The following is a 25,849-nucleotide window of genomic DNA, read 5'->3' on the forward strand; positions in this document are numbered from 1 at the left end:
ACTCTAGAAGAAGCATCTGATCATGTCTTTTCCATTATTATCAAAAATACTTGTCTTAAACTCAGTCACAAACTTAATAAATGTTAAAATTGTGGATTTGCTTTTATCCCCACAATTCTATGAGCAGGGATTGCCAGACTCCTCCCTTCATAGCAAGAGAAGACATGAAGCAGGAAGTATTAGAGTAAAATCTCTACCACCTACAGCAATTTGATACTACCTTGTAAGGACAGAAGAGGTCAAAAATGTTTCACCAGGGAAGTTACGTTAAGCAGAAAGCGATGTTTTGTGCTATATGCTCACTGCAAGAAACCAGCCTGGAAACGAGAAGTGACACTTGCAGGAAAGGTAGCAAATGTCTTCACAAGCAAAAGTGAAAAACTGCTATTAATTTAATACGCAGAAAAAACCTGGGATCTCAGAGGGCACAGGGGAATGTACTTTAAAAAAAAAGCACACCACATTTTCTTAAGTCATGACTCAGACACTGTTCCATATATAGATTTACGCCTCTTCCTCTGTTCCTTCCCTTAAGTTAATTTTATAACATCTATTTGGCAAAACATTCAAGGTGAGTTGCAAAACACCAAATTACAAAAGCTGCTATACCAAAGCCACGCCAAAAAGCTCTGAAGAACAAAATGATCATACCTCATTTAGATTTAGTTCAAACCCAAAGCACCAAATAAACAGTAAAAGCACTACAGGGTCAAAAACGTATTTATCTAGTGGAAGTTTTAAGGGAAAAAAACTATAATTAGCTCACAAAAATACATTTGAAGCTGAAGATTCTGTTGCTTATCTTACTTAGAATTTTATTAATAAAGTCATCCCCCCCCCCCAAAAAAAAAAAAAAAAAAAACAACTGTATTTGGATTTTATAAAAAAGTTTTCTTCCTTCAATATCAGGATCCCATGTTACTTCAATAGCTTCAGCTTCTCCTGCAGATTTTTTTCAGGACTCTTCTAGCCAAAAAAAGACAACACGATCATAACTCCAGGTTACAAATTCATGAGACAAGAAAGTCTCTGAAAGCCTTTTGGGTTTAAACCAAAAGAAAACTCCTTTCACACTCTAAAAAAAAATGCTTTGATTAGACAGCCTACAATTTGGCACATATCTAATTCAGAATGACAATTAGTATTTCTGCAAACATGGCAAGAATCTGGCTTTGAAATAAATTTATGGAAACTTAAAAGCATCATTCATGCACAAAGTGTTCCCTTCATCTTTAAAAACAGGCATGATGCAATAGTCTGAATGGTCACAGATTGGGATCTTACAAAAACCACAAAATATGCTTAGCATTAAACCAGGGACAAGTGTTCCTATCTGACTTCATGCTGTCAGGATGGTCCATACTAATTATGGCATTAATAAAGTTAATTCACTTTTTAGCGTGGACATTTTAGTCAATACAAAAAATGAACTGTTGATTGAAAAGCGCAGAGAGAAATCCTTATGCAATGGATTTTTACAAAAGCAAGTCAAAACCGCAAATGCTCAAGGGCACCCTACAGTCTCAGAGAGTTTTAAAGGAGATAAAATTGCTTCATTAGCTCGATTATGTTCTAAAAGTTAGGAGGTCGAGTCCTTTTAAATCCTTCTAAATTCAAGTTACAAATGGATGTTTAGTGTATCTTTTTAAGACCATGATTTAAACCTGCATAGTTTGCAATACTTCCAATCACAGAAAAACAAGGTTTGACAGGACCTCTGGAGGTGGCTTACTCCAAACCAGTTGGAGCAAGGCTAACCTCAAAGTCAAATCAGGTCACTTAAGGCATTATCCAGCTAACTTTTGAAAGTCTTCAAAGGATGGAGAAAAAACAGCCACCCTGGGCACCTTTTCTGGTGCTCAGTTCTCATAGTAGTTTTTCCCCACTACATTCAATAGGAATTACTGTTGTCCTAACTTGCAGCCATTGATTTTCATTTTTTCACGCTTCCGAGAAGAGCATAGCTTTCTCTTCCCCAGGCTAGACCAACTTCTTGCACACTGTATGCACTAGCCTCCTAACCACACTCAACTCTCCAGTTTGTTGGCATCCCCCTCGCATTTGAGGGGAAAGAAAAGCAAAACCAGACACGGTATTTTAGAGACAGCCTCATTAGTGCCAGGTAGTGGGGAACAAACAATGCCCATGACGTGCTAGCTACTGCCCTGCTTATGCCACCTGCCAGACAGCAAGGTTGTTCCCTCCTAGATACCGGATTATGCATTTGTCTTTTTGGAACTGCAGAAGGTTCCTGCTGGCCCATTCCCCCAGTACTGCATCAGCCATCACCACCTCATTCACTGCATGTTTTTTTAGGTACCTGAACACAATCTTGAGCGCTCGAAAGAAACCAGGCTTGCATGAGCATTTCTATGAAGCCTATTCTCCTGCTTCACTCCCAATAATCCTTCCCCTGTACACCCATTTGCTTGAAACATGCCAGAAGAGTAGCATCTCAAAAATATGAGCTGTACTTTTTTTTTTTTGTTTTGTTTTGTTTTTTGGCAGAGTCAGCACTGGAGCACCCAAATCACAGTCCTCCCTGAGGAAAAGACTTCAGGACTGCCCCAACACTCCTCTTTTAACCTGATGGTTGGCTACTCACCAAATATGCAGCTTGGAAGCAGCTACAGCATGTGCTGTGTCTTGCACAGCTAATTGATAGTAACACAGAACGATCGGTATTTGAAGAATCTGGGGAGGGAGCAGAGGCATTACAGGAGGTTATGAAAAGCTGTCTGGGGCAAGGGATACCAGTCACTGTGGTCAGGAGACAGTGCACCCGAACACAAGTTCACAGAAAGCCAACCCTCACCTCCGCCATTCTCAACACATTTGCTTGAAGTAGTAGTTTGGATTTCAGAAACACAAAGGAAATCCTTTTGACTGTCCCTACATATGTCACAATTACCAGGCACAACCCCGGTGACCCAATTACACAGACAAAAAGAAAAAAAAAAAAAAAAAAAGAGAAAACTCAGGAGGAGGGAAAAATCAGCAATATAACCTCAGCTTTTTAAAAAACAAAGGTCAGGGTTTACCACTTCAATCGCTGCTTAGAACTGCAAAAGCATGATATAGCAGCATACAGCAAGATCCAGCAACTCTGCCTTGATAGGAAATCAGCATGGTCTTCTTGCTGCAGGGAGATGGCAGGTTGTGTCTTATTCTACTGACAGCACATCTCATGTTTCATAAACAGCTTTATTTCACCTGCTATTCATCAAGCCAGAGGCTTCCTGTTACTAGTTATCTACCAGGGCAGGTTTTCTTGTACTACCTACACATTAGAAGCCATTTACATTACAATCCATATATATATAGTGATTCTCTCCCTGTAAGTACACAGCATTAAGATTGAAAGAGCAAACCCTCTTCCCACAAAATAAGCATCTAGTAAGATGATGAACACATGAAAATTAGAGGAAAGAATTTTATGCGCTCTGAATTGTGCTTTTACTTGAGAACAACCACACCGTTAATTCACATATGGGTGAATTCACCCTATAGCACATACAGGTACAAGAAATGCCTTCAAGCTCTCCTCAAGCTGCAAAGGGTTTCATCTGAGACAGTTTCCAATTTCCCCACTTCCCTGCATCACATCCTTACAAAGATACTGGTACGCAGTAAAAGCAGATCCTGTTATACTTAGGCTTCTCATAATGTGAAAACGTTAATGTAATGTTTTTAACTGTGGTCTTCCACTTCACAGACAAACTCTCCTTCCCTGTGCTGAAGGACGAGGTATATTTTCAGTACCACATGTAGTCTGAGTCAGGCAAAGGAAGCACCGTATTAGATTTACAAAAGCAAACCAGCAGAGTTTATAATAGTTTATGCTTCGTAAAAGGACTACATTCTGCTGTTTGCACTTTTCTGAAAGATCTGCTATCTCCTTATCTGCCATATCCGTGATGGGATTAACATATTCACTTTTGTCCTCATGTCTGAGACTTACTGCCCTTCGCATTTCCACTGCTCCAATTTCATAACAGCATCTCACTTTACCTGGCTTCAGAACAGCACTAACTCAGATGAACAGAAAAAGAAGTGTTGTTTGGGACACTGAGGTTTCAAACAAACAGCCCATGGCCAACTCCTCAGACAGTCATCTGGAACTGCCGACACTCCCAGGCAGCTTGCAAATCTAGCTAGATTTGCAAAGTCTAGTACTAAAAACACCAAACAAAATAATATTCTTCACTTAACCACTTAGGAAACCAAACAGATGGGCTTTGCTTTTCAGGAACAGTTGCTTTAGTCATTTCCAGAGAATACAGTTTCATACACCTAATCCAACAACCTAATCTGAGGAGGAAGGAGTGACCCCACATGCTCTCTCCCTACTCATTCCCATACCACTGCCTCTTCCCTTGTGCTGGTCTCACAGTTGTGCTGCTCCAGGGTGTGCCGGTTTAGTTTGCTGCCAAATCAGCCAGCTGGTTCTCTTCCAGTTGGATTCAACTCTGGCCAGTGTCTTGAACTAGATCATCCCATGGACACATGATCACTAAATCTGCCAAAAGGAGAGATTAAAGAACACACTGCTATGGGCATCATCCAGGGGACTGACCATATCAAGAAATGATGGATCTAGCACTTCCCTTGGCAATTTGTTCTAGTAGTTAATAACTTCCCCAATAGAAACATTCAGATGTTAAAATAAGTGCAAACAGCAGTGTAATTTACCTTAAGTTTTAGGCAGGCTTATTCTAGTTACTTCTGCATTTATTGATTTATGACAGTACTAAATAAGCCAAGCTCCATAAAAGCATTTAAGTGATGGAAACAATAAAGTCCAGCCCAGCTGCAGAAAATCAGAATATAGAAGGACAAAGGCGTATTTTTTACATACTGTGCTCGGGTTGCTTCTCAAAACATACACATTACTGAGGACAACAAAAACCAAAATCCACAAAAATACAAAAAGCACCTCAATAACAAGTTCTAGATGTTTAGGAACTATCTTCTCTTTAAAAGTATTAATCCAATTTAAAAAGAAATGTGAGTTAAGAGGCACAGTTTTAAAAGGACGCTTGGCTGGCTTAAAATGGATGGGGGAGGATGACAAGGAGTTTTAAAAGGCATTTTAAAGATCAGGAACAAGAAAGCTGTGAAATGTTTGCTCAATCATGAACACTTAGGAAGAGCAATTAATGTAGACACTCAAACGAAAATGCTGAAATTTCAGCTTGGATTTAGTGCAAACTAACTGCAGGCTAAACCAGAAAAGAAGAAACACTCTCCCTTCCCTGGCTCCTGAAATAGTCCCATCCACTCTCCTGCAGAGGAGCTAATGACTGTTCAGTCAGAGTAAGGCCATTCAGGTTGCTGACATGATGGCAAACCTGGCACAAGAGTTTCTTCCATGCCAGCCAGCTTATCAGCTTACACTGCAGACTCACAACCGCTACAGCCATGGCAAGCCAGGAAGAGGTATCACAAAGCTCTGGCCCTTTTTGGCAGCTGCCTGAAGTTATCTCTGCTGAAGCACAGTGGGAAACTGCACCCACAGGATGACTTCAGTATGAGAGAGATTACATGCAAACCAACCTTAAAATAAATCCTTTCATAACTAAAGATACGAGTTCAGAGTTAAGTGATGTGATTCTCCTTTACTAGATAGTGAAAGCTTCGTGAAACTAGTGGTTTCATTTCTTCAAGCAGCAAAGATGAAGATTTTTCTCCACCCAGTCCCAAAGATGCATTGAGTGGAAATGACCTGAACCATTCTGAGAAGTTTCTTTAGTGTTCTGCTTTTGTATTTTTCCTGAAATATGAAGAAACAATGCAGCTTGAAAAAAAAAAAAAAAAAAAAAAAAGAAAACAAAACCAACTACACGGAACTAAGGTGAACTGGTATGTTGCAAATAAATCCACAATTGAACTAAAGAGCTAAAATGGGAAGACTATAATTTCTATCTGGTATGACTTCGATGACTGCTGTAAATGTGCTGCAGCTGACAGCACTGTGAGCTGTATCCTCACCCTCTTCTGCTCCCATTCACTCTTTTGCAACCACTCATGGTTGGGTTTCTCAGAAATTTTCATTTCTCAGTTTCTGGAGGGCCACCCTGGCTGAAAGCTAATCCAGGAAGACAAGGAAATTGTGGAAAAATCATCTTGTACAAGAAAGGGAAGAGGACAATACTCAGTAGCCAGAGGTATGCATAGGTGGAGACTTTATTTCAGTGCCAGATTAAAAAAGATCAAGCGACATATACAGTCAAAAACATTTGACTAAGACTGACCACTTAGTAATTTTATCCAAGAGTTAGAAACTGATGACTTAAGAGTCTTCTTAAATGGTAAGTTAGGCAAGTTTCCAGGAACTTTGGCAAAACTGCCTTCTTAATTTAAAACTAAAATAAAAATCATTAATAACTTAAATCCACAAAAATCTATTCATCGCAGCTAAGACTCAGCTGCTGCAGAAGCAAAAAAAAAAAAAAAAAAAAAAAAAAAAAAGAGACTACCTAGTACTGCTTAGTTCCAAAACCATTTACGTATTCCTCTACTGTCAAAAAGTGTCATGTCCACGGTGATTTAGGTACCATTAAGAAAACAGCATAAGCTTAAGCTGCTTAAATAATTTAAAATAATACTTTGTCTGGTTGAAGCAATAAATGTTATAAAATTCATTTTGAGTTTCTTAAACAATAATGCCAAATTTAAACTCAAAGTTTACAATCACAGAGCTCTTTGGCATGAAGGCACACAGGCAGACAGATCCCCTCTTCCTTCTCCAGAGTTCAGCGGAGCGCTCCAACTACAACCCTCTCCAGCAACATCACAAGTCAGCACTGTCCAAATTGCTGAAATTATTAGATTCTAATTTATTCCACTGAAAGCAACCTTGCCTAATACCTTCAGCATGTTATAGGCAATATATATTTCTTTAAGAAAAGTTAACTTCATATTCTAAATTAGCTCACATTATTCTCTCTCCACTGTACATCATCCCAAAAGTGGAAAGATTTAACTCATTTGGCAGACAGAAACATACTGCGACTTCTCCTTCAGTCTGATTTAGGACTTTAGCAGTGGCAGGTCTTAAATCATTCAGGAAATGCAGATATACTGTTCAAAAATATCTACAATGCTTCATTTTCTTCATTTAAGATTTCTGAAAAAGCAACATTTCATATTGATTTTTATATAAAGTCAATTCTTCATCTAGCTAGAGCAATAAAACATCATTTCACCCACAAATACTCATTGGCATTAGTCAGAGAAAGTAAATACCTATGCTGGCATCACAATGTTATTCAAATGAATTAAGTTTACACTAAGAACTATAGAACAATTTAGGGTGAGAGGAACCTACAGAGGCCATCTAGGTGAACATCCTGCTCAAAGCAAGGCTAGCATCAAAATTAAATCTTTGGTATGCTTTTATTTAACCTAGCAAGGGATGACTCTAGAAGAGAGGTGACTGAACAGGCAGGTTTAGTACTTCAGCCCTGCGAACAACCAGCGTGACAGGACAGCTGGGTGCAATGCACAAGCAGGGTTACGTTTGAACCACCACAGTGACAAAGTTACGTAAAACTGTTTCTCATCACCACACAACAAAGAAGATAAGGGACAGCAGAGGCACCACAGGGAGCGGGGCACATTTGAGATCATTAGCGTGTTCACAATTCAGAGTAGAAGAGAAAAACAACGTTCAGGGAAAGTGTCAGGGAAGAAAAAGTTAAACATAGTTTAACTACATTACAAAATATAGGAAGCCAGTTCGAAAAAAAAGAAAAAAAGAAAAAACTTTAAAAGGGACAGAAGAAAAGGGCTAAACCCCTGAAGTAGACCAGAGACATGTTTTAAGTGCCCAGGTTGTAATGACAGTTTGAACTATCTGCTAGAAATCGCTACACCCCAGACCCACCAGCAACAAATTTCACCTGATCGACTTACCCACTTCTGTCAAGATGACCTGTCACTTCAAGCACTTTCATCGCTGCTCTTTCCTAACAAACCTTTTTTATGAAACCGGGTTAGGGAAATACCAGGCCAGCAGTCATACATGACAGCATCTCCAAGGAAGCAAAATGGATGGGAAGAGCAGAGTGATGACAGCCAGAGTGGGACAGACCAGGCAGCCGCCTCGCTAAGCCCCAGACAGCACAGCGTGCCCAACCACGCGTTTCCTGTGTTTATGCAACAAAAACCCACTAAGGGACAAAAAAACCTAACACAGGCAGACAACAGAGTGGAGAAGGCCAGTGAAGGTGAAGAGGCTTCAAAGGGAAGATCCTGCCTCGGTGAAAGAAATGCTCTAATAACTGTTAAGAAAACAAAAGAAACCAAGACAGCAAATATAACTACACCCCTGCATGGAGTTAAGTCTTGAATAACACATACACAGTCCTGAACAACTCTCCACAACAAGATAAAAGTGGTATCAAAATTAAAATAACCAGCCAGTAAAGACAGCCAGCACCTGGAATGGCTGGCACACAAGGAAGTAGATGGACAGAGACTTCTCAGGCTGAGGCCACCAAGTAATCCTCCACCATTTCTCAAAAACAGAAAGGAGTCAGGTGGAGCAAGCAGCAGCTTTAGAGAGAAAAAAAAAAAAAACCTCCCACTGAAAGGACTTATTTCCCCCTCATACTCCTATTCATGCTAAACATGGACCCTCACTGCCACCAGTAGGTGTGGAAGGCAAGAACCACATTCCTCTTTGACCCCCTTTATACAAGTCCCTGATGGTCCATCACTATCTATAAAAAAGGCCCAGTAAAACTGCAAACACCTTTGAGCAAGTCCTTAAATTACTGTTACCAGACCGTGTTTTTTTATAAAAAAAACATAAAGAACTTTCTGTGACAGACCTGCTTTCCATATCGTTTTCCTCCCTGCCTGCTCCACAGACAGGACTCTCAGCGCAGCAGACCTTACATTCTCAGGAAAAAAAAAAAAAAAAAAAAAAAAAAAAAAAGGGGGGGGCAAGAGCTGAGCTGGGAGAAACTCTAGCACCTTTTGACAGGACTTCTCCTCTACCTTGACCCAAAGCCAGTATCCATCAACTCTTCTCAGTTACTGTAATTTGGGTTCCCAGTAACTTAGGCACCTCTCTTCCAGAGGTCAACATTCCATCACCTTCCCTCATAGTTTTGTCTAGAATAAAGAAAATGATAATAAGAAAGCACTTTGCTCAATATTGCCTGTACAAGTGCAGTTGGTCTGTCATGATTATGCTCGTCAAGTACCCTAGGACAGAAGGATTGTAATAACTTGTATTTGTGATTAAGTCACTTTATTCTTCAGTAATTTACTGTGAATAAAGTTCAAACTGTACATAGTATTTTTAGCAAGAAATACGTAAGATGCAAACAGAAGGACTCTTCATCTATCCTACTAATTTGTTTGGGGGTGTTTGGAGTGGATGGGGAGGCAGCTTGTTAGGTTGCTTGGATTTTTTTTAAATTAGAGAACAAACCTTGAAGTAATGTTTCAATTGGTTCTTGTAATACTACTAATGAATACTGAAACAATCTGTCACTGTCCCTGTGACACTACATTGAAAGTATTCAGTCTGCCTATAAAAATCCTCTAGATTTTTTCTGTTGCTAACATGAAAGTGAAGAAAGCAAAAGGCTTGACAAGGGTTTAATGTTCGATGAACTTACATTTACATATATTTATACTCATTCTGTTAGCAATGAAGAAGCATGTCTGGCTTCTTAAAGTATTTCAAAGTTATAAAATTTTCTAAAGATGAAACACAGCAAATTCAAATGTACTAACTCATGGGAACCACAAATCAAAGCTTGCACAAGTTTTTGGAAATAAAAAAGGGAGAAGGGGAATGCATATAGCTAAGAAGACACTTACAGAAGTCCAGTAGATTCCAGTGTGGCAATTTATCAACTGTTGCTAAAATATTTTATTCTTAGTTGTGAAGCCATACAAAAATCTGTTAGGCACTGCAAATTCAGTTCAACTTTCCTGTTAACACACAAGTTGTATAATCAAACTATTTCTCAAGTAAATTAGGAAAATTATTTGTTATTGAGCCATAGAAGTAAACCAGACAGATGTCACAATACACGAACACATGGAATTCTACCTCCAATTGGTTATCAACCCAAGACAGCAAAAAGATAATTCAAACTATTTTCCCCAGAACATCTGAATACATTTTTTTCCTTTAATTAATCTATTTATTTATTTGTAGAGCCATCTATTGAATCCACATGATTAATCTAGTGCGGAAGGCAAAGAATTATAATGACAGAGCTTAGGCATGTAACTGGGCATTACTTTATATGGTCTAGTGTTTGTCACCTCTGATAACATCCTCTTCCCCATCTTTCATGCGCCCAAATGACACATGCTCTTGCAACATTAATTTCCAGCCACTACAAGAACATAAAAGAACCTGTTCCAAGGTATTATGTATTTCTGCCCTTCTCCTTTAGATTTCTCCAGAGTCATACTGCCCCATTCTTACTTCTCCATAAATCTCAGAAGCCCTTGAGTTTGTCTCATAGCTCAACAGTCCCCTCTACGCCACTTCTTACATGTAAAATCTCTTCCATAAGCTGACATAGAAGACAAACAATCTCTTATCAAGAGCCAGCTCTACCATGATGTCAGTAATAAAATAATCAAATAATGACTTCCCAAGGTAAACGTGAGGCCACCATGAAATATAGTGAGTGCAGCACTTTTTCCACTCTTATTTTTAGAGATGTTTTACTGTACGTTCCTCCCCACTTTTGGTCACAAGAAAGCAATAATTGAAAATCTGAATAAAGGATGACACCTTGATAGAAAATCTATTTAGAAAGCTCTGGGATCATTCTGCCATCACTTATAGAGGTTTGCCAGTGTTCTGGCAGAAAGAGTCCTATAATGGCCTATGCACATAAATTGTTATGGTTATAACAACCCACGCAATAACAGTTCTTGACACAGAATGTATGCACCCACTCAATTCAGTCGCCTCTGGAGCAGTAATAACATGCTCATTACTGTAATCAGAAGAGGCAGAGAAAGAAGCCACACTTAAAAGGAAAGGTAAGGAAAAAATACATAAAACCCAATGTTGTATAGTAATCATTAGTCATAAACTGGACTCAGTCCTTTAATAACAGTCTTATACAGTATTCCAAACCGTGTACTAATAACTCTAATAACCCAGACCTACCATATGTAAATCCTCAGGTATTTCACATTTCAGCATTACACAGTCTGAGTTCAAAATGTTTAATTAGCACACTAAACCTTTACACTTGAGGAACTACCATCACAGGCCACTGCAATGACCCGGGTAGACACCTCTCATTTGCAAGTAAGACGATACACCCCAAAAAGAAAAAAAACAGTAATTCTTATCTATTCTAAATAATCACAAGAAGCATCAAAAAGGGAGATCTTTAGAGTTTGGTTACACGAATTTCACTTTATATTTCCAGACTTCGTTTTAAGTGTGCTTTGACCACGCAAGACAACTTTCACCAACATGAAAACACTGAAAGCACATCTTTAGAATCAGGAGGAAGACAAATCAGGAGGACCATGTATAGTTTCACTAACTGCACGCTTGACCTGCACACCATGCACTTCTTCCTTTCATCTTACGCACAAGGGGAAAGGAAGCAAGCAAGCAAAGCTATACAAAACCCAGGTATGCTGCCACTTCTAAATCCCGCTCACCATAGGCGACAGGTTCACACACAGCAGCGTGAGCGCACACACACCTCTCCACGCAGCACCCGAGAGCCACCGACCACCACACGCCCCCCAGAAGCGCACTGAGCACCCCATGTCACACAGGACAGCGAAACAAGGGGATGCAATACGAGTGGAGATAACCGGGGCAGACCGAACGGGCAATGGACCACTTAGGACCCCAGTGGGGGAACTCTGAATACGGGAAGAGGGCTCTGAAGAGTGGGGGTTAAGTCTCTCTTTCACACTTCCCTCTGCAGAAGCTCTTACATTAAGAATTAGACCCAGTACAACTGATTGTTTCGAGTGTAAACCTGAACCGGCACGTTATGGAAACAGGAATACTTTGAGTCGTTGCACGCTGGTTTTATTTAAGCCAACACCTTGGTGGAGAAATGGGCGAAGGCACAGCTTAAATTGAAACGGGGAGAAAGAAAGAAGAAGAAAAAAAAAAAAAAAAAAGCCGAAAGGGCTGGATTTAATCAGGACAACTTTACTCTTCACCGAGCCGCTCCAGCCACGCTCCCTCCGGCCAGCACCGGGTCAGGGTTCGCCGTGGGGCTGCTAAACCTCGCTTCTCCCCACCCAAACCCCCGGAATCCCCGGCGCTGCCCCCCGCCTCCTCCCGCCCCGGGCCCCCGGCGCTGCCCCCCGCTACAGGCCGGGCAGGAGGCACCGGCACCGGCCTCTCCCGGCCCCGCCGCAGCTCCTCGTCCCGCCGAGGAGGCGGCACCTGAGGGCACCTGCCGCCGCCAGCCCCCACGGCAGCTCCTCCGGCCCCTCCTGCGAACGCACCGCCAACGCTCCTTCCCGGGGAGGATTTGGGGGGTTGCCCCGAAGCGGCGGCGTTTCCCGGGCACCCCAGGCCCGCGCCCTCCCCCTCAGACAAAGACCGGCGGAGGCGGCCCCGGGAGAGCGGGAAGAGGGGGGCCGGTCTCGTCGCCGCCGCCGCCCCCCCACCCGCGCTGTGGCAGCCCTTCCCCGCCGCGCTCACCCATGCTGCGCCCGCCCGCCGGAGCTCGGCGGAACGGCTCCGGGTCCCGCCGACACGCTCAAACCGGGTAGGGTGGCTCCATCCGTACACCTACGGGCGTGAAAGGGGCTGCTCCGAGCCGCCGGCGGCCCGGGGCGGAGGCGACCACAAACCTGTCCCCGTCGCTCGCTCGCTCGCTCGCTCGCTCACCCACCGCCTCGCCTCGCCTCGCCTCGCCTCAGGCGAGCTCCGGCACCGGCGGCACCGCCCCCGCCCCGCCCCGCCCCGCCCCGCCCGCGGCGGAGGTCGCCAAATCCCGCGAGAGCTGAGCGCCACCGCCTCCACGACGCGGCGCCGTTGCCAGGCGGAGTGACGTCATCGCCCGGCTTCACCACCGCCCGGCTTCACCGCCTCCCGCCTCACCGCCTCCATCACAGCCCGCTCCCGGCGCGGGGCCCTGCTTTTACTCCTCCTCCTCCTCCTCTTCCTCCTCCTCCACCGCCGGCGGGAGGAGGGAGCTGCCGCCCCGCTTCCCCTTGCCCCAGGCCGGTGTTCTGCCGTGCCTCCCGCCCCTCCTCCCCCCCCCCCCCCCCCCAGCCGCTTCTCCTCTTCCCCTGAGGAGACGCCCCCGTCCCGCCTCAGAAGGGGGATGGCCCCTTTCCCTTCCCGCACGGGCCGGGGTCCCTGCCGGCAGCCCGAGCACCCACAGCTTCCCCGCGGGAAGGAGTTGCCTCACGGCCCCTCAGCAAAACCTCCGAAGCCCTCGGGCTGCCCGCCATGCATCCAGGGGCTTCCCCGCCTCCTGCCCCAGCAGCCTCCCGCCTCCAGCCCTTACCCAAAAGCACCCACGCTGGGGTAGTTTCGGGAAGCCCTTTTATTTTTTTTTTTTTTTTTTGGGGGGGGGGGGGAGGGTTAGAGAAGCCTTGAGATTTGGGGTGACTTTGAGCTGCAGGGGCCGGGCCGTTCCTCCTGGCTGGAGGAGCGTGCCCAGGGAGGCCGGGGGAGGAAAGCGGGCAAATCCCCTCGGCCTTCCAGGCTGCGAGCCTCGGGTGTACGTGTGTGGGCTTGTGTTTCATTTTTTGGAGAGTTTATAGGGTGCTTTCTATTTTAAGATGTACTTGAGAAAGGAGGAAAGTGTTCAAAGCTATATCAGGCTGCCACTGTTTAAGTTTTTGTGGGAAACTTGGGAATGAGTGAAAACGACCACTTTAGAACTAAACCGATTTAAAGAAAAACCAGTGACCCTGAGGCTAAAAGGACAAGTAAACATGGTCTGGTTTTGATGAAAATCAGGGACTATAACACAGCAGGGCTTTCTGAAATGAAAATATCCTGTCTTCCCTGCTGCAGACATCCTTTCATGAGTGGTTCAAAATGAGCCATTTCAGCCAAGCTCAGGACAAAATTAGCCTAAAAAGAATGTCAAGTATTTCCAGGAGTCAGCTTTTGCTTAGCATCTTTCTCATGGAATATAAACAGAAAATGAGTCAGATAATGAGTACTGAAGACAAACGTGAAGTCTGAGGCTGTAAACAAGCATATGCCATATTGTAGTATGATATTTTATCGCCTTCACTGTGCTCGGAGGCAGACTGTGCTTCCATTTCTTCCGACAGCAGAACTGAAAACATACAAGTCATAGTAAGAATTTCCTTGAAGCAAGTATAGTGTTTAACTCTGATAAAGGGTCCGGTGATACTCCCCTTAAGAGGAGAATCTATTTTTTTATAAAAATACACCCTCTCCCAGATTTACAATAGTTAAGATTTACCCCAGATTTACAATAGTTAATAGCAAGAGGAGATTTGGGACAGAAAGGAAACATCATCTTTAGAGTCTGAAGCCACTCCCAACAAAAATCCAGAAAATAACTTCCATGAGGATGAATTATCCTCATCTGTCATCTCTGTAGTTTTTTTCCACTTCCTCTGAAGAGCTGCATGCTAAAAAAAAGAAGGATAAAGGATGCAAGGAATTATAAATTTGATCCAATATAGCGATTTTTACCTTTATAAGCCCTGCCGCAAGGCTAAGTATGCATTAACAAGAGTTGAGAAATAAAATACTTATAGTGTGCACCTTTATAGAGTGTCGAAGGAGCTCCATGTAGCCTTCCTTCAGGAAGCTGCTCTGAACTAGGGCAGAAGCTCATTCCGGTTTATTTAAGCATCATTATTACCTTTGGATCAGCCCTGAGTGAATACTCATGGTGACCTTTGGCCTCCTCTTCAATCTTGAACATGCTGGAGAGCAAAATCCCAGTTCTCAAATCTTACACTATGGACTAGCAAGATACTGGCTTTCTGAAATTCTATTTTATTTTTACGTGTCTTGATGTAAAAGCCAGCCAGGGCTGGCTCAAAACTTCAGAGCAGTCGGAGTACCAAAACTGTATTTTATTCAGAGCCCATCTGCTTTGATGATAGCGCACCAGCATCCAGCCAGTCCTGTGCTTTAGTCTCCGTCTCCTTTTCAGTACCAGTGAGGCAGAAATGGGATGGTTCCCGAGGGAGCCCCTGTGGCTGCTGAGCCCAAAAGTCTTTTTCTCTCTGGACGACTGGCTGCGATGCTGCTGAATCCATCATCTGCAGCCCTGTACAATTTTCTGGTTTGCCCATGTCTAAAGCTGGTCCTTCTTTGGGACTTTGGTCCATGAGTTACGTGGCGCTGAACAGTTGTGTCTGCCTCACGCTTCGTTGAGTTTGACAAGACTTCGCTGCAGTGAGTTTTGCAAAAAAAGCAAGAATCCACTCATGTGTGGCTCAAAGCAGCATAAGGACCCATATTTAGCATTTTTATATGAGTTGGCAATTATAATACATATAAGGAAAATACATCTGTGCTTGGCTATTAACTATCAACTCTTATGGCTCAACCGTTAAGCCACGTGACTACTTCATTTCTCTTCTATATGCTCTATGGCTGATGTCACATGCTAAATGGTTATTTACCAATAATTGCCTTCTAAATCACCTACAATGAGTTCCTTCCTCACTTTCCACTTTAATAAAAGCTGAAGACATTTAATTAGCCATTTTCACGTGGATATTATACAATGATTGGTATTTATGCAGTCCTTTGAAAATGCAGTCTTGCTGTTACATGGACTGATATACAGGGAACACTGGATCTTACTTTTTATTCAGTAATTTCTTTCAGTTCAAGCAGAATGTAGAGCATCAATATTCTGACTCTATGGAATTACAAAAGTGCATATTTGCTTCCAAATATTTTCAAATCCAATTAGGTTCCCCAAAATAACGGTGATTATTTTCTCCCAAGGTGGAATTGTTCAACACAAGTTTCAAAAATGAAAGATTAGCATTTTAAATGCCTTATGATTGAGCTTAATGGAATATCTGAATTTATTGTTTGCTTTTGGGAGAGGAAGAGTTGTGACACGTTCACAGATCAAGAAAATATTCACTATTAACATCAGTAATGGCTGTCATTTTATTTTACAAGACAAATCATTGTATAGAACCTGGTATGTAGGTTTATAACAAAATAAGAATGATACAATTTGTCACCACAGGAGATGCTTTTTTCGTAGTAGTGTACAGTGAACATTTCACTTGAACTTTTTGCCACTGTGGTAATCTTAAAATTACTCCATTACTTCCAAATAAAGAAACCTAAACCCGGAACTTTCAAAACTTCTCCCCCAGAGTGCAAAAAAAATAAAGGAACTGACTTTTTTTTCAAACAAAAATCATGTGTCAGCTGTAACCAAGTTACAGTTTCATGCACATTTGAGTAGCACGTGTACTGCAATAATTGTACATTCCCCTTTAACTAAATAGTTTGCTCCCAAACATTCCAGCTGAGTCAATTTTTCATGCTTTTAATACTCTATTGCATTTTTCATGACAGCAACTTCTTGCCCAATAATACCCATAAAAATTGAGTGGAAGCATACAGCCTCTAGAACTAAGGAGTTAAACAGTCTTGACTGTAAAATGTCCCCTTTTGTTTTCAGTAGCAGTTCCTACTAGGTAACATAACATTACTAAAAAAAAGACAGGTTTGTGTTTCAGAAGTTAAAAAAATTATTTAGATGAGAAAACTCCCTCTGCTGGTTTGAAGAAGCAGCAGATAACTTTCATTTAAAAAAATACAAACTGGGAAAATATTCATTCAGCACACACAGTATTTTTCCCTTCACTGCATACTCGGTGGAGAGTCAATTTGCTTGTTCCCCAGAATAAGCCAGGCCTCTTTAAACAGGGGGGAAAAAAAAAAAGAAAGAAAATATAAAAACACAGAGCAGTTGTTTTGTAAATAAAAACTGTATCAAAATATAAGTTTTCAAGGAGGGGGCAAATTAAGCTTGCATGCTAACATTTAGTCCTATTATTTCTTATAAGTGTTGGGAAGGGGGGTGCAGTATTTTAAGAAGCAAAACCAACTTTGTCTTTCTTTTCTTCCTGCCCCCTCTACAGACACGACATTATGAGACAACTTAGCAGCTATGAGGGCTCTTAGAAAGGCTGGACCCTTTGCAACTACAGCACAGCTCCCTCCATCCAGGTAAAGAGCAACTAGTCAGTCTTTCCTGCAGACTATTGCTAAAGCAGGATGAAATACTGTGTCACTACAGACAGCTGGTGATATTAAGGAATTTGGAGTGCTAGTTTTCAGCCTATCAAAAGAATCCTGTGCTAGTGCCATATTTTTCAAACCATGGACTATGGATCAGTGGTGATCTATAAGAAGTCAGGAGCTGGTCTGCAACATAATAAAAAATGGCCTTGTAAACCAACTGCACTTGCATTCTCACACATCGAACGAGCAAGCAACCAAAATGAGGGAAATTATATGGACAGTGGAAGTTTAATTTTATTTATCTTTAGCTGGAAATTGTTGTGGCAACACCACAAAAATAGTTTGTTGTTTATTGGTTAAGTTCTTGGTTGAAAAGGTTGAGGAACATCAGCCAGCAGAAACAAATTCTTGTCTTTTGTTTCAAATTTAACCACTCGACTTGTTTCCTCCATTACTGTCAACTTGTTAAGTCAATCCCATTCTCTTCTCCATAATCAGTTCTAGCCTGATTTTTCCTCTCATTCCTTTGCTTCATGGCAAAAACTCCTATGCCGTACTCCGTTTTGCTGGGCTGAGCACAAAACAGGGAGCCAGGACAAGTTTCAGTTCTGTGGCCTCATTTTGTTCTATAGAAATGCTTCCTTCAAATGGGGTCTGATGTTGATTAAAACGTTCCTGTAGATAACAGCTTGTCCAGTACTAAATACTTTCAAAATCCCGAATGAAGTATTAGAAATGTCACTTCTGTTGCACAGGTATGAAATAAAGGACTTGTAACTGTAAAATCTTGAAAGAAAGGAACTGGGGAGTGTAACTGAAATTCAGGCTAAGCATAGACAACAATTAATCATGTTTCTGCCATAAGGCCATTATAACAGTAATCTGAAAGAGTAGTTACCCTGATGGCAGCTATTACGTTTTTTCTTTGACATCACTTCTGAGGATTCAATTCGTTTATACTGGGTTATTACAACTAATGAATACAAAGCTGCAAACAACAGGCAGTTTGCGGAGAGGCTCAGTCCGCGTCATGCTGATAAAAACCATTTCACGTGGACATGTAGTCATTAACGGTATAACCATCTGTGTAACCAGACGTGTAGGTTCAAAGATACGGTATTTGATTTAAATACAGGAGAGCTTTCATCTCCACAGTTTGCTAGTAGTACATCACACTGTACTTAAGAAGCAGCAGAAAAAAGCACAAACTGTTCTTTTCGTTAGCATATTTATTTTTTTCTCTAACAAGCAACCACCTTCCTCTTTCCGTTTTAGGTACATTTTGCATTTTGCATTTGTATTAAGTCCCTTTGGCAGCCACTGTTTGGGATTTCCTTATATTAACATCTAGCACAAAGAAATCTCATCTTCAGGGTCCAATGGGCTAATGGTTTCCTTTGGCATCTGAATAAATCAACAGCTGTGGCTTTCAGCCATTTTGTCTTACCAAAATAAAAGTAACTGAAAAACTGCTTGTTGTAACAGTTCTCACTCCTGCTCTGAGAGGGGGATAAGAAGCCTTTTGGCTGGAGAGACGACTTCACACAAAACATACAGTATTAGCAATGCAATTTTTCCCTTGCTCCATCGGTAACAGCAACGTAGTCCTAATTGCAAGGACCGAAAGATACAAAGTTTGCTCAAAAGGTAGTAAGTTTTATTAACACATTTGATACATCATTGTTAATACTCGTATCACTGTAATGCCCACATGTTATATATATTAGGGTGTATTTCTGTGCCACAGGTAAGACGATGTTGTCAACTGAAAGTGCTTTTATATTCAAATGGCGGTCACTGATACCTGTACAGCCCCTTTGTGCTCAGAGTGTGGTGCCAAAAGCAGCTGAGCCACTGCCACCACAAGCGCAAAGTGTTACTCTTTGTCACTGAACTTCTGTTTCTGGCTCTCTCGCTCTTGTGCTCATCTGATGGTTTTACTCACTCAGTTCAGCTTCCAAATCCAGCAGGAAACTTTTAAAGTGGGGAATTGTTAAGTCTTCAGAGCAGTTTGGGCTTGCAATTAAACTATGTTCAACTGTGATTTTTAAAATTCCAAATCAAGGCAGTCTGTCACCAAAAAGACTGATCAGGTGCAGAAACTACACATATTAATTGCACTCAGGTAACTATTTTGCATATGATTGTCTTGGGGTTTTTTTGTGGTTTTATTGTGGTGGGTTTTTTTAATGGAAGTACAGCAAAGCCACACCCTGCAAGCTCTAGGCCATGAAAACACAATATCCTCTGTAGTGATCTGCTACAGGAGACTCCTGGGAGGCTTTTGGAGAAAGAGATGTGGAGTTACCTGTATGTTTACATTTGCCTGTGTTGATTTTTCTAAGCTGGCGATGCAATGAGTAGTGTATTTTAATCAATATCACAGTCTTCGATAGAGAGGTCAAGACAAAGGAGTGCAAACATACTTGTCTGTCACTTCATGCTGTAAGGTTAACACAGTGCCTCATCTCTCTTCATTCTCAAACAATGTAAGATTCATTAATTTTCTTGAAAGTGACACCCTTTTTTGTAAGTGCTATTCAGCTGCTTTTGAGTTTATAAACAGCATTCCCCAGGGGCAGTCTGTACATCTGTGGAATCGCCAGAGTTGACCAAATACCCACTGTTCAGAAAATTCTATAATAAAATACCACTTCCCCTGCCAATTACACACCCTCATGTTCAGTTACACTGCCTGAACTCTAGGATGTGTTGCTATAATCAGTAGGTGCTTTTGTAAGGTGTATAACTATATCCAGCAACCTACTAAATTTTACCAAAAAAAAAAAGTTAATTACCTGCATTTTTAGTTCTGAAAATTATCAAGTGAATTACAGCTGACAAAGCCATTAGGCAATACTGCAGAGAAAACAATGCCCAGAGCAAGAAAGGACATACATTTCTTCCTCCCCATCCCCAGACAAACCAAACCCTATCAATTTTGTTTGTTAAAGAGTCAGAATTGCAACTGGATCTAATAAATATGAAATATTTTCAGTTAGAAGGATTAGCTCTCATCTTAGTAAGGAACTTGTAACTGTGAAGAAAGGCCTCTTGGCAGAGCTTTGGTGGCTTTCAGTGATTATTTTTTTGTTGTCATGTAGAGTAAGAACTTAGATATTTATCTACATTCCTGCAGGCTTGTATATCCTCTCCCTTGGGGCATCAAAGCCTGCTGCCAACAATGCACATCAGGTTTTCTAGAGAGAGAGCAAGCTCAGCCTAACAACAGACTGAGCACTGCAGAAGCACCTGATTGCTTTATATTTTCCCTCCTAAGTAGTTAAAGTATTGGGGATTATTCATTTTGCCAGAGCATATTCCCACAAAAACAGCAGAAGATTAATTTTCTGTTTCACTCACTGGCTACAAGTGGAAATTTTGATTCTGTATTTCCTCTTTAACAGTTATCAACCTCTCAACCTGAAGAAGGACAAGAGGCTCCTATTCTGCTTTCAGAAACAATGAGGTTAGGAAAGCAAACAAGGTTGGATTTATGTCTTCACAAGTAAAATATTTTTCAGTTCCCATTTTAGATGGGACAGTGAATTGAGATTATTTCTGCTTTTACCGATTAAGGTGCAAAGTATTGTTGGCTTTTTGTGTGCAGTCAGAGAAGAACACCACAAAGAAATTAATTGTACAGAGTAGTTTGCTGCATTATTTGGGCTCACATTTGCCCACCAGAAGGTGCAGAGAGGGATATGTGGCAGAAAAGGGGAATGTGCACCAGCCACATTGTCTGAGTCGCCAGAAGTGTATCACCAAATATACTCACAAACCTGAGCGTTTTTTCTAAGAAAGCAACATAAACTAATCAGCTGATTTGTGAGTTGATTACCCATAGATATGGGCGTGGATAATTCATACCTGGCCTATCAAAAGTGGAATCCTTTAGCTGGCACCCTCCCAAAAACACCCACTCAGAGAACAGTTTGCAGACATGATGTTTTCTATTCTTTTTCACTTCTCCATCTGTGTTATTTCCAGCCCAGACTACTTGAAAGAAGACTTGGCCCTTCACATCAAATTCCTTCCTTTTTAGAAATTCCAGTTTATAATTGTTCCAGAGCTCCTGCTGTACTCGGGAACTCCCAATGTCTCTTCATGACCTTTTGTCACAAACAAGAATGAAAACAATAGTTTAGTTTAGATACACCAGTCTGCTAAAAGACTGTATTTTTTTCAGAGTGAGCTCTTAGAAAACAGGATCGGTCTGATAGAAGGACAGATGGCAACATAGGATTGGTCAGAGGCAATTTCCTGTCTCTGCCTTTTTCTACCCCAATAAATCAGAGCTGTCTCGTGGGAAATCAGAATTCCAAAACTTATTCTTGTTCCAATTTAAAATTACAGCAATTCTTGCAATAAACATTCTCAAAAACATTTGTTTCTGAAAAAAAAAGGTATGTTTCAAACATCCTATGGTTTTCTTTCAGTGTTTATGTTTGTCTCATGACACGTCAGTAACAACTGGATTTAGGGAGTGCAGTTCTTTTACACAGTTCCTTGACATCCCAGCTGATCGCTCTGTGATCTTTTCTTCTCAGTGCGTGAAAAATCCAAGTGCCAAACCCCCAGTGTTTTTCATTCTTGCTGACTAGCTCTACTCCTGTGTTATACTGGAACATGTAGTTATTCTAGAGCTAGTGGTCAAAAGGGACACAGGAACACCCACACATGAAATCCACCCTTGTAATAATGTTCAGAAAAGTGCTAATGTCCACATGTAATTTTTAGAAAAGTGCAGTGTGGCACTTCATGTACTTAAGTATCCAGCCATTTCAGTGACTGGTGGGAATATTCTTCTCAATTTTAACATAAAACGTGAAGAGAGACTCATTTCACCTGATTTCAGCTGCATGCTTCAGCTACTCTGCTGGTGCTGATTCATTTGACAATCTGTGGAAAGGCAGAAGCAGGCACTGATAGGAAATAGTTCATCAGATCCTAAAATAAGTGACTCAAATATGATAAAAACCCTGGAAAGGTGCCGGCATCTCTCTGGTGGTTGTAGAAGGAAACCACACAACTAGCTTAGACTTCAATGACTAAAGTTGGGTAAAGCGAATGCCATCATTAGAGTGGATGGATACATAGTCCTCTTGCAGCACCTCTGTATTATTTTTGCCTTTACCTTCTGCTATTAAAATGTCTTCCTTGCAAACAAAATCAACAGTGCATTTTGGACAATCTAGAATTAGATTTAGTTCACGTTTCTGGACATATTGCTTCATATACCCAAAAAGTGAGACAAGACCTAGATGCGGCTGCTTAAAGAGGAAGTCTTGAAGTGAAAAGAAAGTAATATAATAGTGGCCTAATCCAACTATGCTCCTTCTATTTTTAAGCCTCGGTGCGAAAGACAGTAGTTCAAAGTGCAAGGTCCTGCACTGGTCCTGCATTTAAGCTAATGGTGAGAAGTTACTTGTTCGAAAGGATAGATGTTGAGAAGAAAAATCAGAGTACTGTTTGGCTGTACCCACTAACATGATGCAGCCATAAAAATGACAGATACAGTTCCTCAGTTTATTAGGAGAGGTGTTTCCATTATATAGGGAAATGTTGATGCCATCATTTAACTGGTAAGACCTACTCTTGAAAAATGAATGCAAAAAACACATTCAAGAAGAGTAAATTCAGCTTGGAATAGGTACAGAAAAGGGCCATTTGAACCACATTGGAACGCGAGCAGTCTAAAAGAGGTTGTTTAATCTCACAAAACAAAGAGTGAGAAGGGAGGGATTTGCTCTCTGTAAATACATCCGTAGTCAGATCTGAGGGAGAGGAAATGACTAAAGCTTACAGCAGGACTGCTCAGAATCGATCGACACAACATGGCAGTGGATGTGCTTAGAGTGGAAATTCGAAAGGAAATATTACTGCAGAGCACAGCCATGATAGTCGGGAACAACATTCACACAGGAGTTTGGAGAGAAGCGACATTAATACTTCTCAGGAGGAAACTTGCTCATTTTATGTAATGGATTATTATTATGTGATTTGCTTTACTAGCAGGGAAAAAGACTTGATTACATTATTTCTGATGAAGATCAACTGATGTCATCTACCTGGACTTGTGCAAAGCGTTTGACACTGTCCCACACGATATCCTGGTCTCTAAATTGAAGAGACATGGATTCGACAAATGGACCACTCGGTGGATAAAGAACTGGCTGGACGTTCACACTCAAAGAGTTGCGGTCAACAGATCGATGTCCAAGTGGAGAGCAGTGACGAGTGGCGTTCCTCAGGGGTTGGTACTGGGCCCTGTACTGTTCAACATCTTTGTCGGCGACATGGACAGTGGGGTCGAGTGCACCCTCAGCAAGTTTGCCAATGACACCAAGCTGTTTGGTGAGGTAGACACGCTGGAGGGGAGGGATGCCATCCAGAGGGACCTGGACAGGCTGGAGAGGTGGGCCCAAGCCAACCTCATGCAGTTCAACAAGGCCAAATGAAAGGTCCTACATCTGGGTTGGGGCAATCCCAAGCACAAATGCAGGCTGGGTGGGGAATGGCGGGAGAGCAGCCCTGAGGAGAAGGACCTGGGGGTGCTGATTGACGAGAAGCTCAACATGAGCCAGCAATGTGCGATTGCAGGCCAGAAGGCCAACCGTATCCTGGGCTGCATCGGAAGAAGTGTGGCCAGCAGGGCGAGGGAGGTGATTCTGCCCCTCTAGTCCACTCTCGTGAGACCCCACCTGGAGTACTGCATCCAGCTCTGGAGTCCCCAACATCAGAAGGACATGGACCTGCTGGAGCTTGTCGAGAGAAGAGCCACGAGGATGATCCGAGGGCTGGAGCACCTCTCCTATGAGGAGAGGCTGAGAGAGTTGGGGCTGTTCAGCCTGGAGAAGAGAAGGCTCCGAGGAGATCTTATTGCGGCCTTCCCGTCCCTAAAGAGGGCCTACAGGAGAGCTGGGGAAGGACTTTTTACTGGGGCATGTAGCGATAGGATGAGGGGGAATGGCTTTAATCTGGAAGAGGGCAGGTTCAGATTGAACATTAGGAAGAAGATTTTCACTTTGACGGTGCTGACAAGTTGCCCAGAGAGGTCGTTGCCCTCCCCATCCCTGGAGGTGTTCAAGGCCAGGCTGGACGTGGCCTTGGGCTACCTGGTCTATTGGGAGGTGTCCCTGCCTATGGCAGGGGGGTTGGAACTCGATGATCTTCAAGGTCCTTTCCAACTCTAAACCATTCTATGATTTGATGATTTCCTAAATTAATGTATGTACACACACACATACATATATAAATGGATGTTTGTATGTGTACATGCACGTGCTGTATGTACATACAGATATGTTTATGTTTGAGGCATTCTGTGCTCAAGGGTCATGTTACTTCCATGAGAAGCAGAGGGCACAGGCACCTATGTACATTTGTAGGCTAATACAGTGCTTTGTACGGGGTGGACTTCACTATGACCATTTTGCCTTTGACAAATGAATCCAAATACTTAAGTGTGACTGCAATATAGCACGTAGATGCCAGAGCAAGATTAGCATTACCAAATCTGAGTGCCAGTGGTGGCAGGATAAAGATTACAAGGAGCTCTCTCCAATGGGTTATCATGGTCCTACTTTTCACCCTATTCCTTTCCTTTTCAAGGACAGTCTTCAGACTGTCAGAAGGGCATCTTTAAAGAGGCAGGTGGAGGTGCAGACCTGCAATAAGGAGGGCAGCTATCTCTTCTTCTCTAAAAGGAAAGGAAAAAAAAAGACTGAAATAAAGATCTGAAATCTTGTATCAGCTTTGGCTGGGCTCCCATGACATTAACCAGGTGAGTTACCACCCCAGCCCAGAAGAAATGCTTGAACAGTGCTATTTAACAGCTGCTGATTAACTTGTGTGGTCTAGTAACAAAGTGATAGGTGCCATACAGAAGCCAGACACTTGAACTATCACCATTTGTGCAAGCTGGTGGCCTGGAGTATCTGTTTCTGCGGCGCTGCCAATCCAGCATCTGTCACAAGTGTCTAGTTCACAGTGAGGAAACAAAGGGAAGTCCCAGTGACACATCTGCCAGCTGCAGTCCCAAAGCAGTGTCATAGGAGGGCAATAGAACGCTTCTTCTGCAATTAAAGTATGGGTATTATTACAAGGCACATAAAATATGCACAGGGTTGAATTTTACCTCTACCAAAGGCAGCAAACAGACACCAAATGCGTCTAATTGAAGGAAGCTCTGGAGTTTTGCTCTACAAGATCCTTGAAGAAAGCTGTAGTAGGATGTCATGGCTGTATGTGGTAACAGCATTGTAACTTCCATTAGAAATGATGATGCATGAGATGTAGTAATCTCATTCCGTGCTCCCAGGCTGTATTTGCAGGGAGGGAGATAGAAAAAAAACAAGAGCCATGATGTCATTTCACACACTAGCTTCTTGTCTTAGAACAGGAGAAGATCCTTATTCCTTCTATTTATTTTTGTAAGTACAACAGCACTGCCCTATGCAGTCCTTCATCTCCTACTCTTCTACTTTGTCTCCTTCTATGTGTATCTGTTTGTTTTTTTTTAAAACAGAGCTTATCCTCCCTTGCCCACTACCATATTTCTCCTCCTCCTCACCTCCACACACACTATTTATTTTTGTTTAAATTGTCTATCCAGTTTATTTAATTCTGTAAAACCATTTGCAAAAG

The 25,849-nt window shown here is 42.1% G+C and overlaps 1 protein-coding gene across 1 annotated transcript in view; it reads right to left on the reverse strand.

Moving 5' to 3' along the window:
• The window catches only part of CD2AP (CD2 associated protein), an 87,102-nt gene extending 74,411 nt beyond the window's left edge, over window positions 1-12,691 (reverse strand). Inside the window, exon 1 of the mRNA XM_082481190.1 lies at window positions 12,677-12,691. Within this exon, the coding sequence (XP_082337316.1) occupies window positions 12,677-12,680 (4 nt within the window). The 5' untranslated portion in view covers window positions 12,681-12,691. The remainder of the gene's footprint in view (window positions 1-12,676) is intronic.
• Window positions 12,692-25,849: the final 13,158 nt, after the last annotated feature.

The sequence above is a fragment of the Vanellus vanellus genome, assembly GCF_965231255.1.
Source record: "Vanellus vanellus genome assembly, chromosome: 3".
NCBI lineage: Eukaryota > Metazoa > Chordata > Aves > Charadriiformes > Charadriidae > Vanellus > Vanellus vanellus.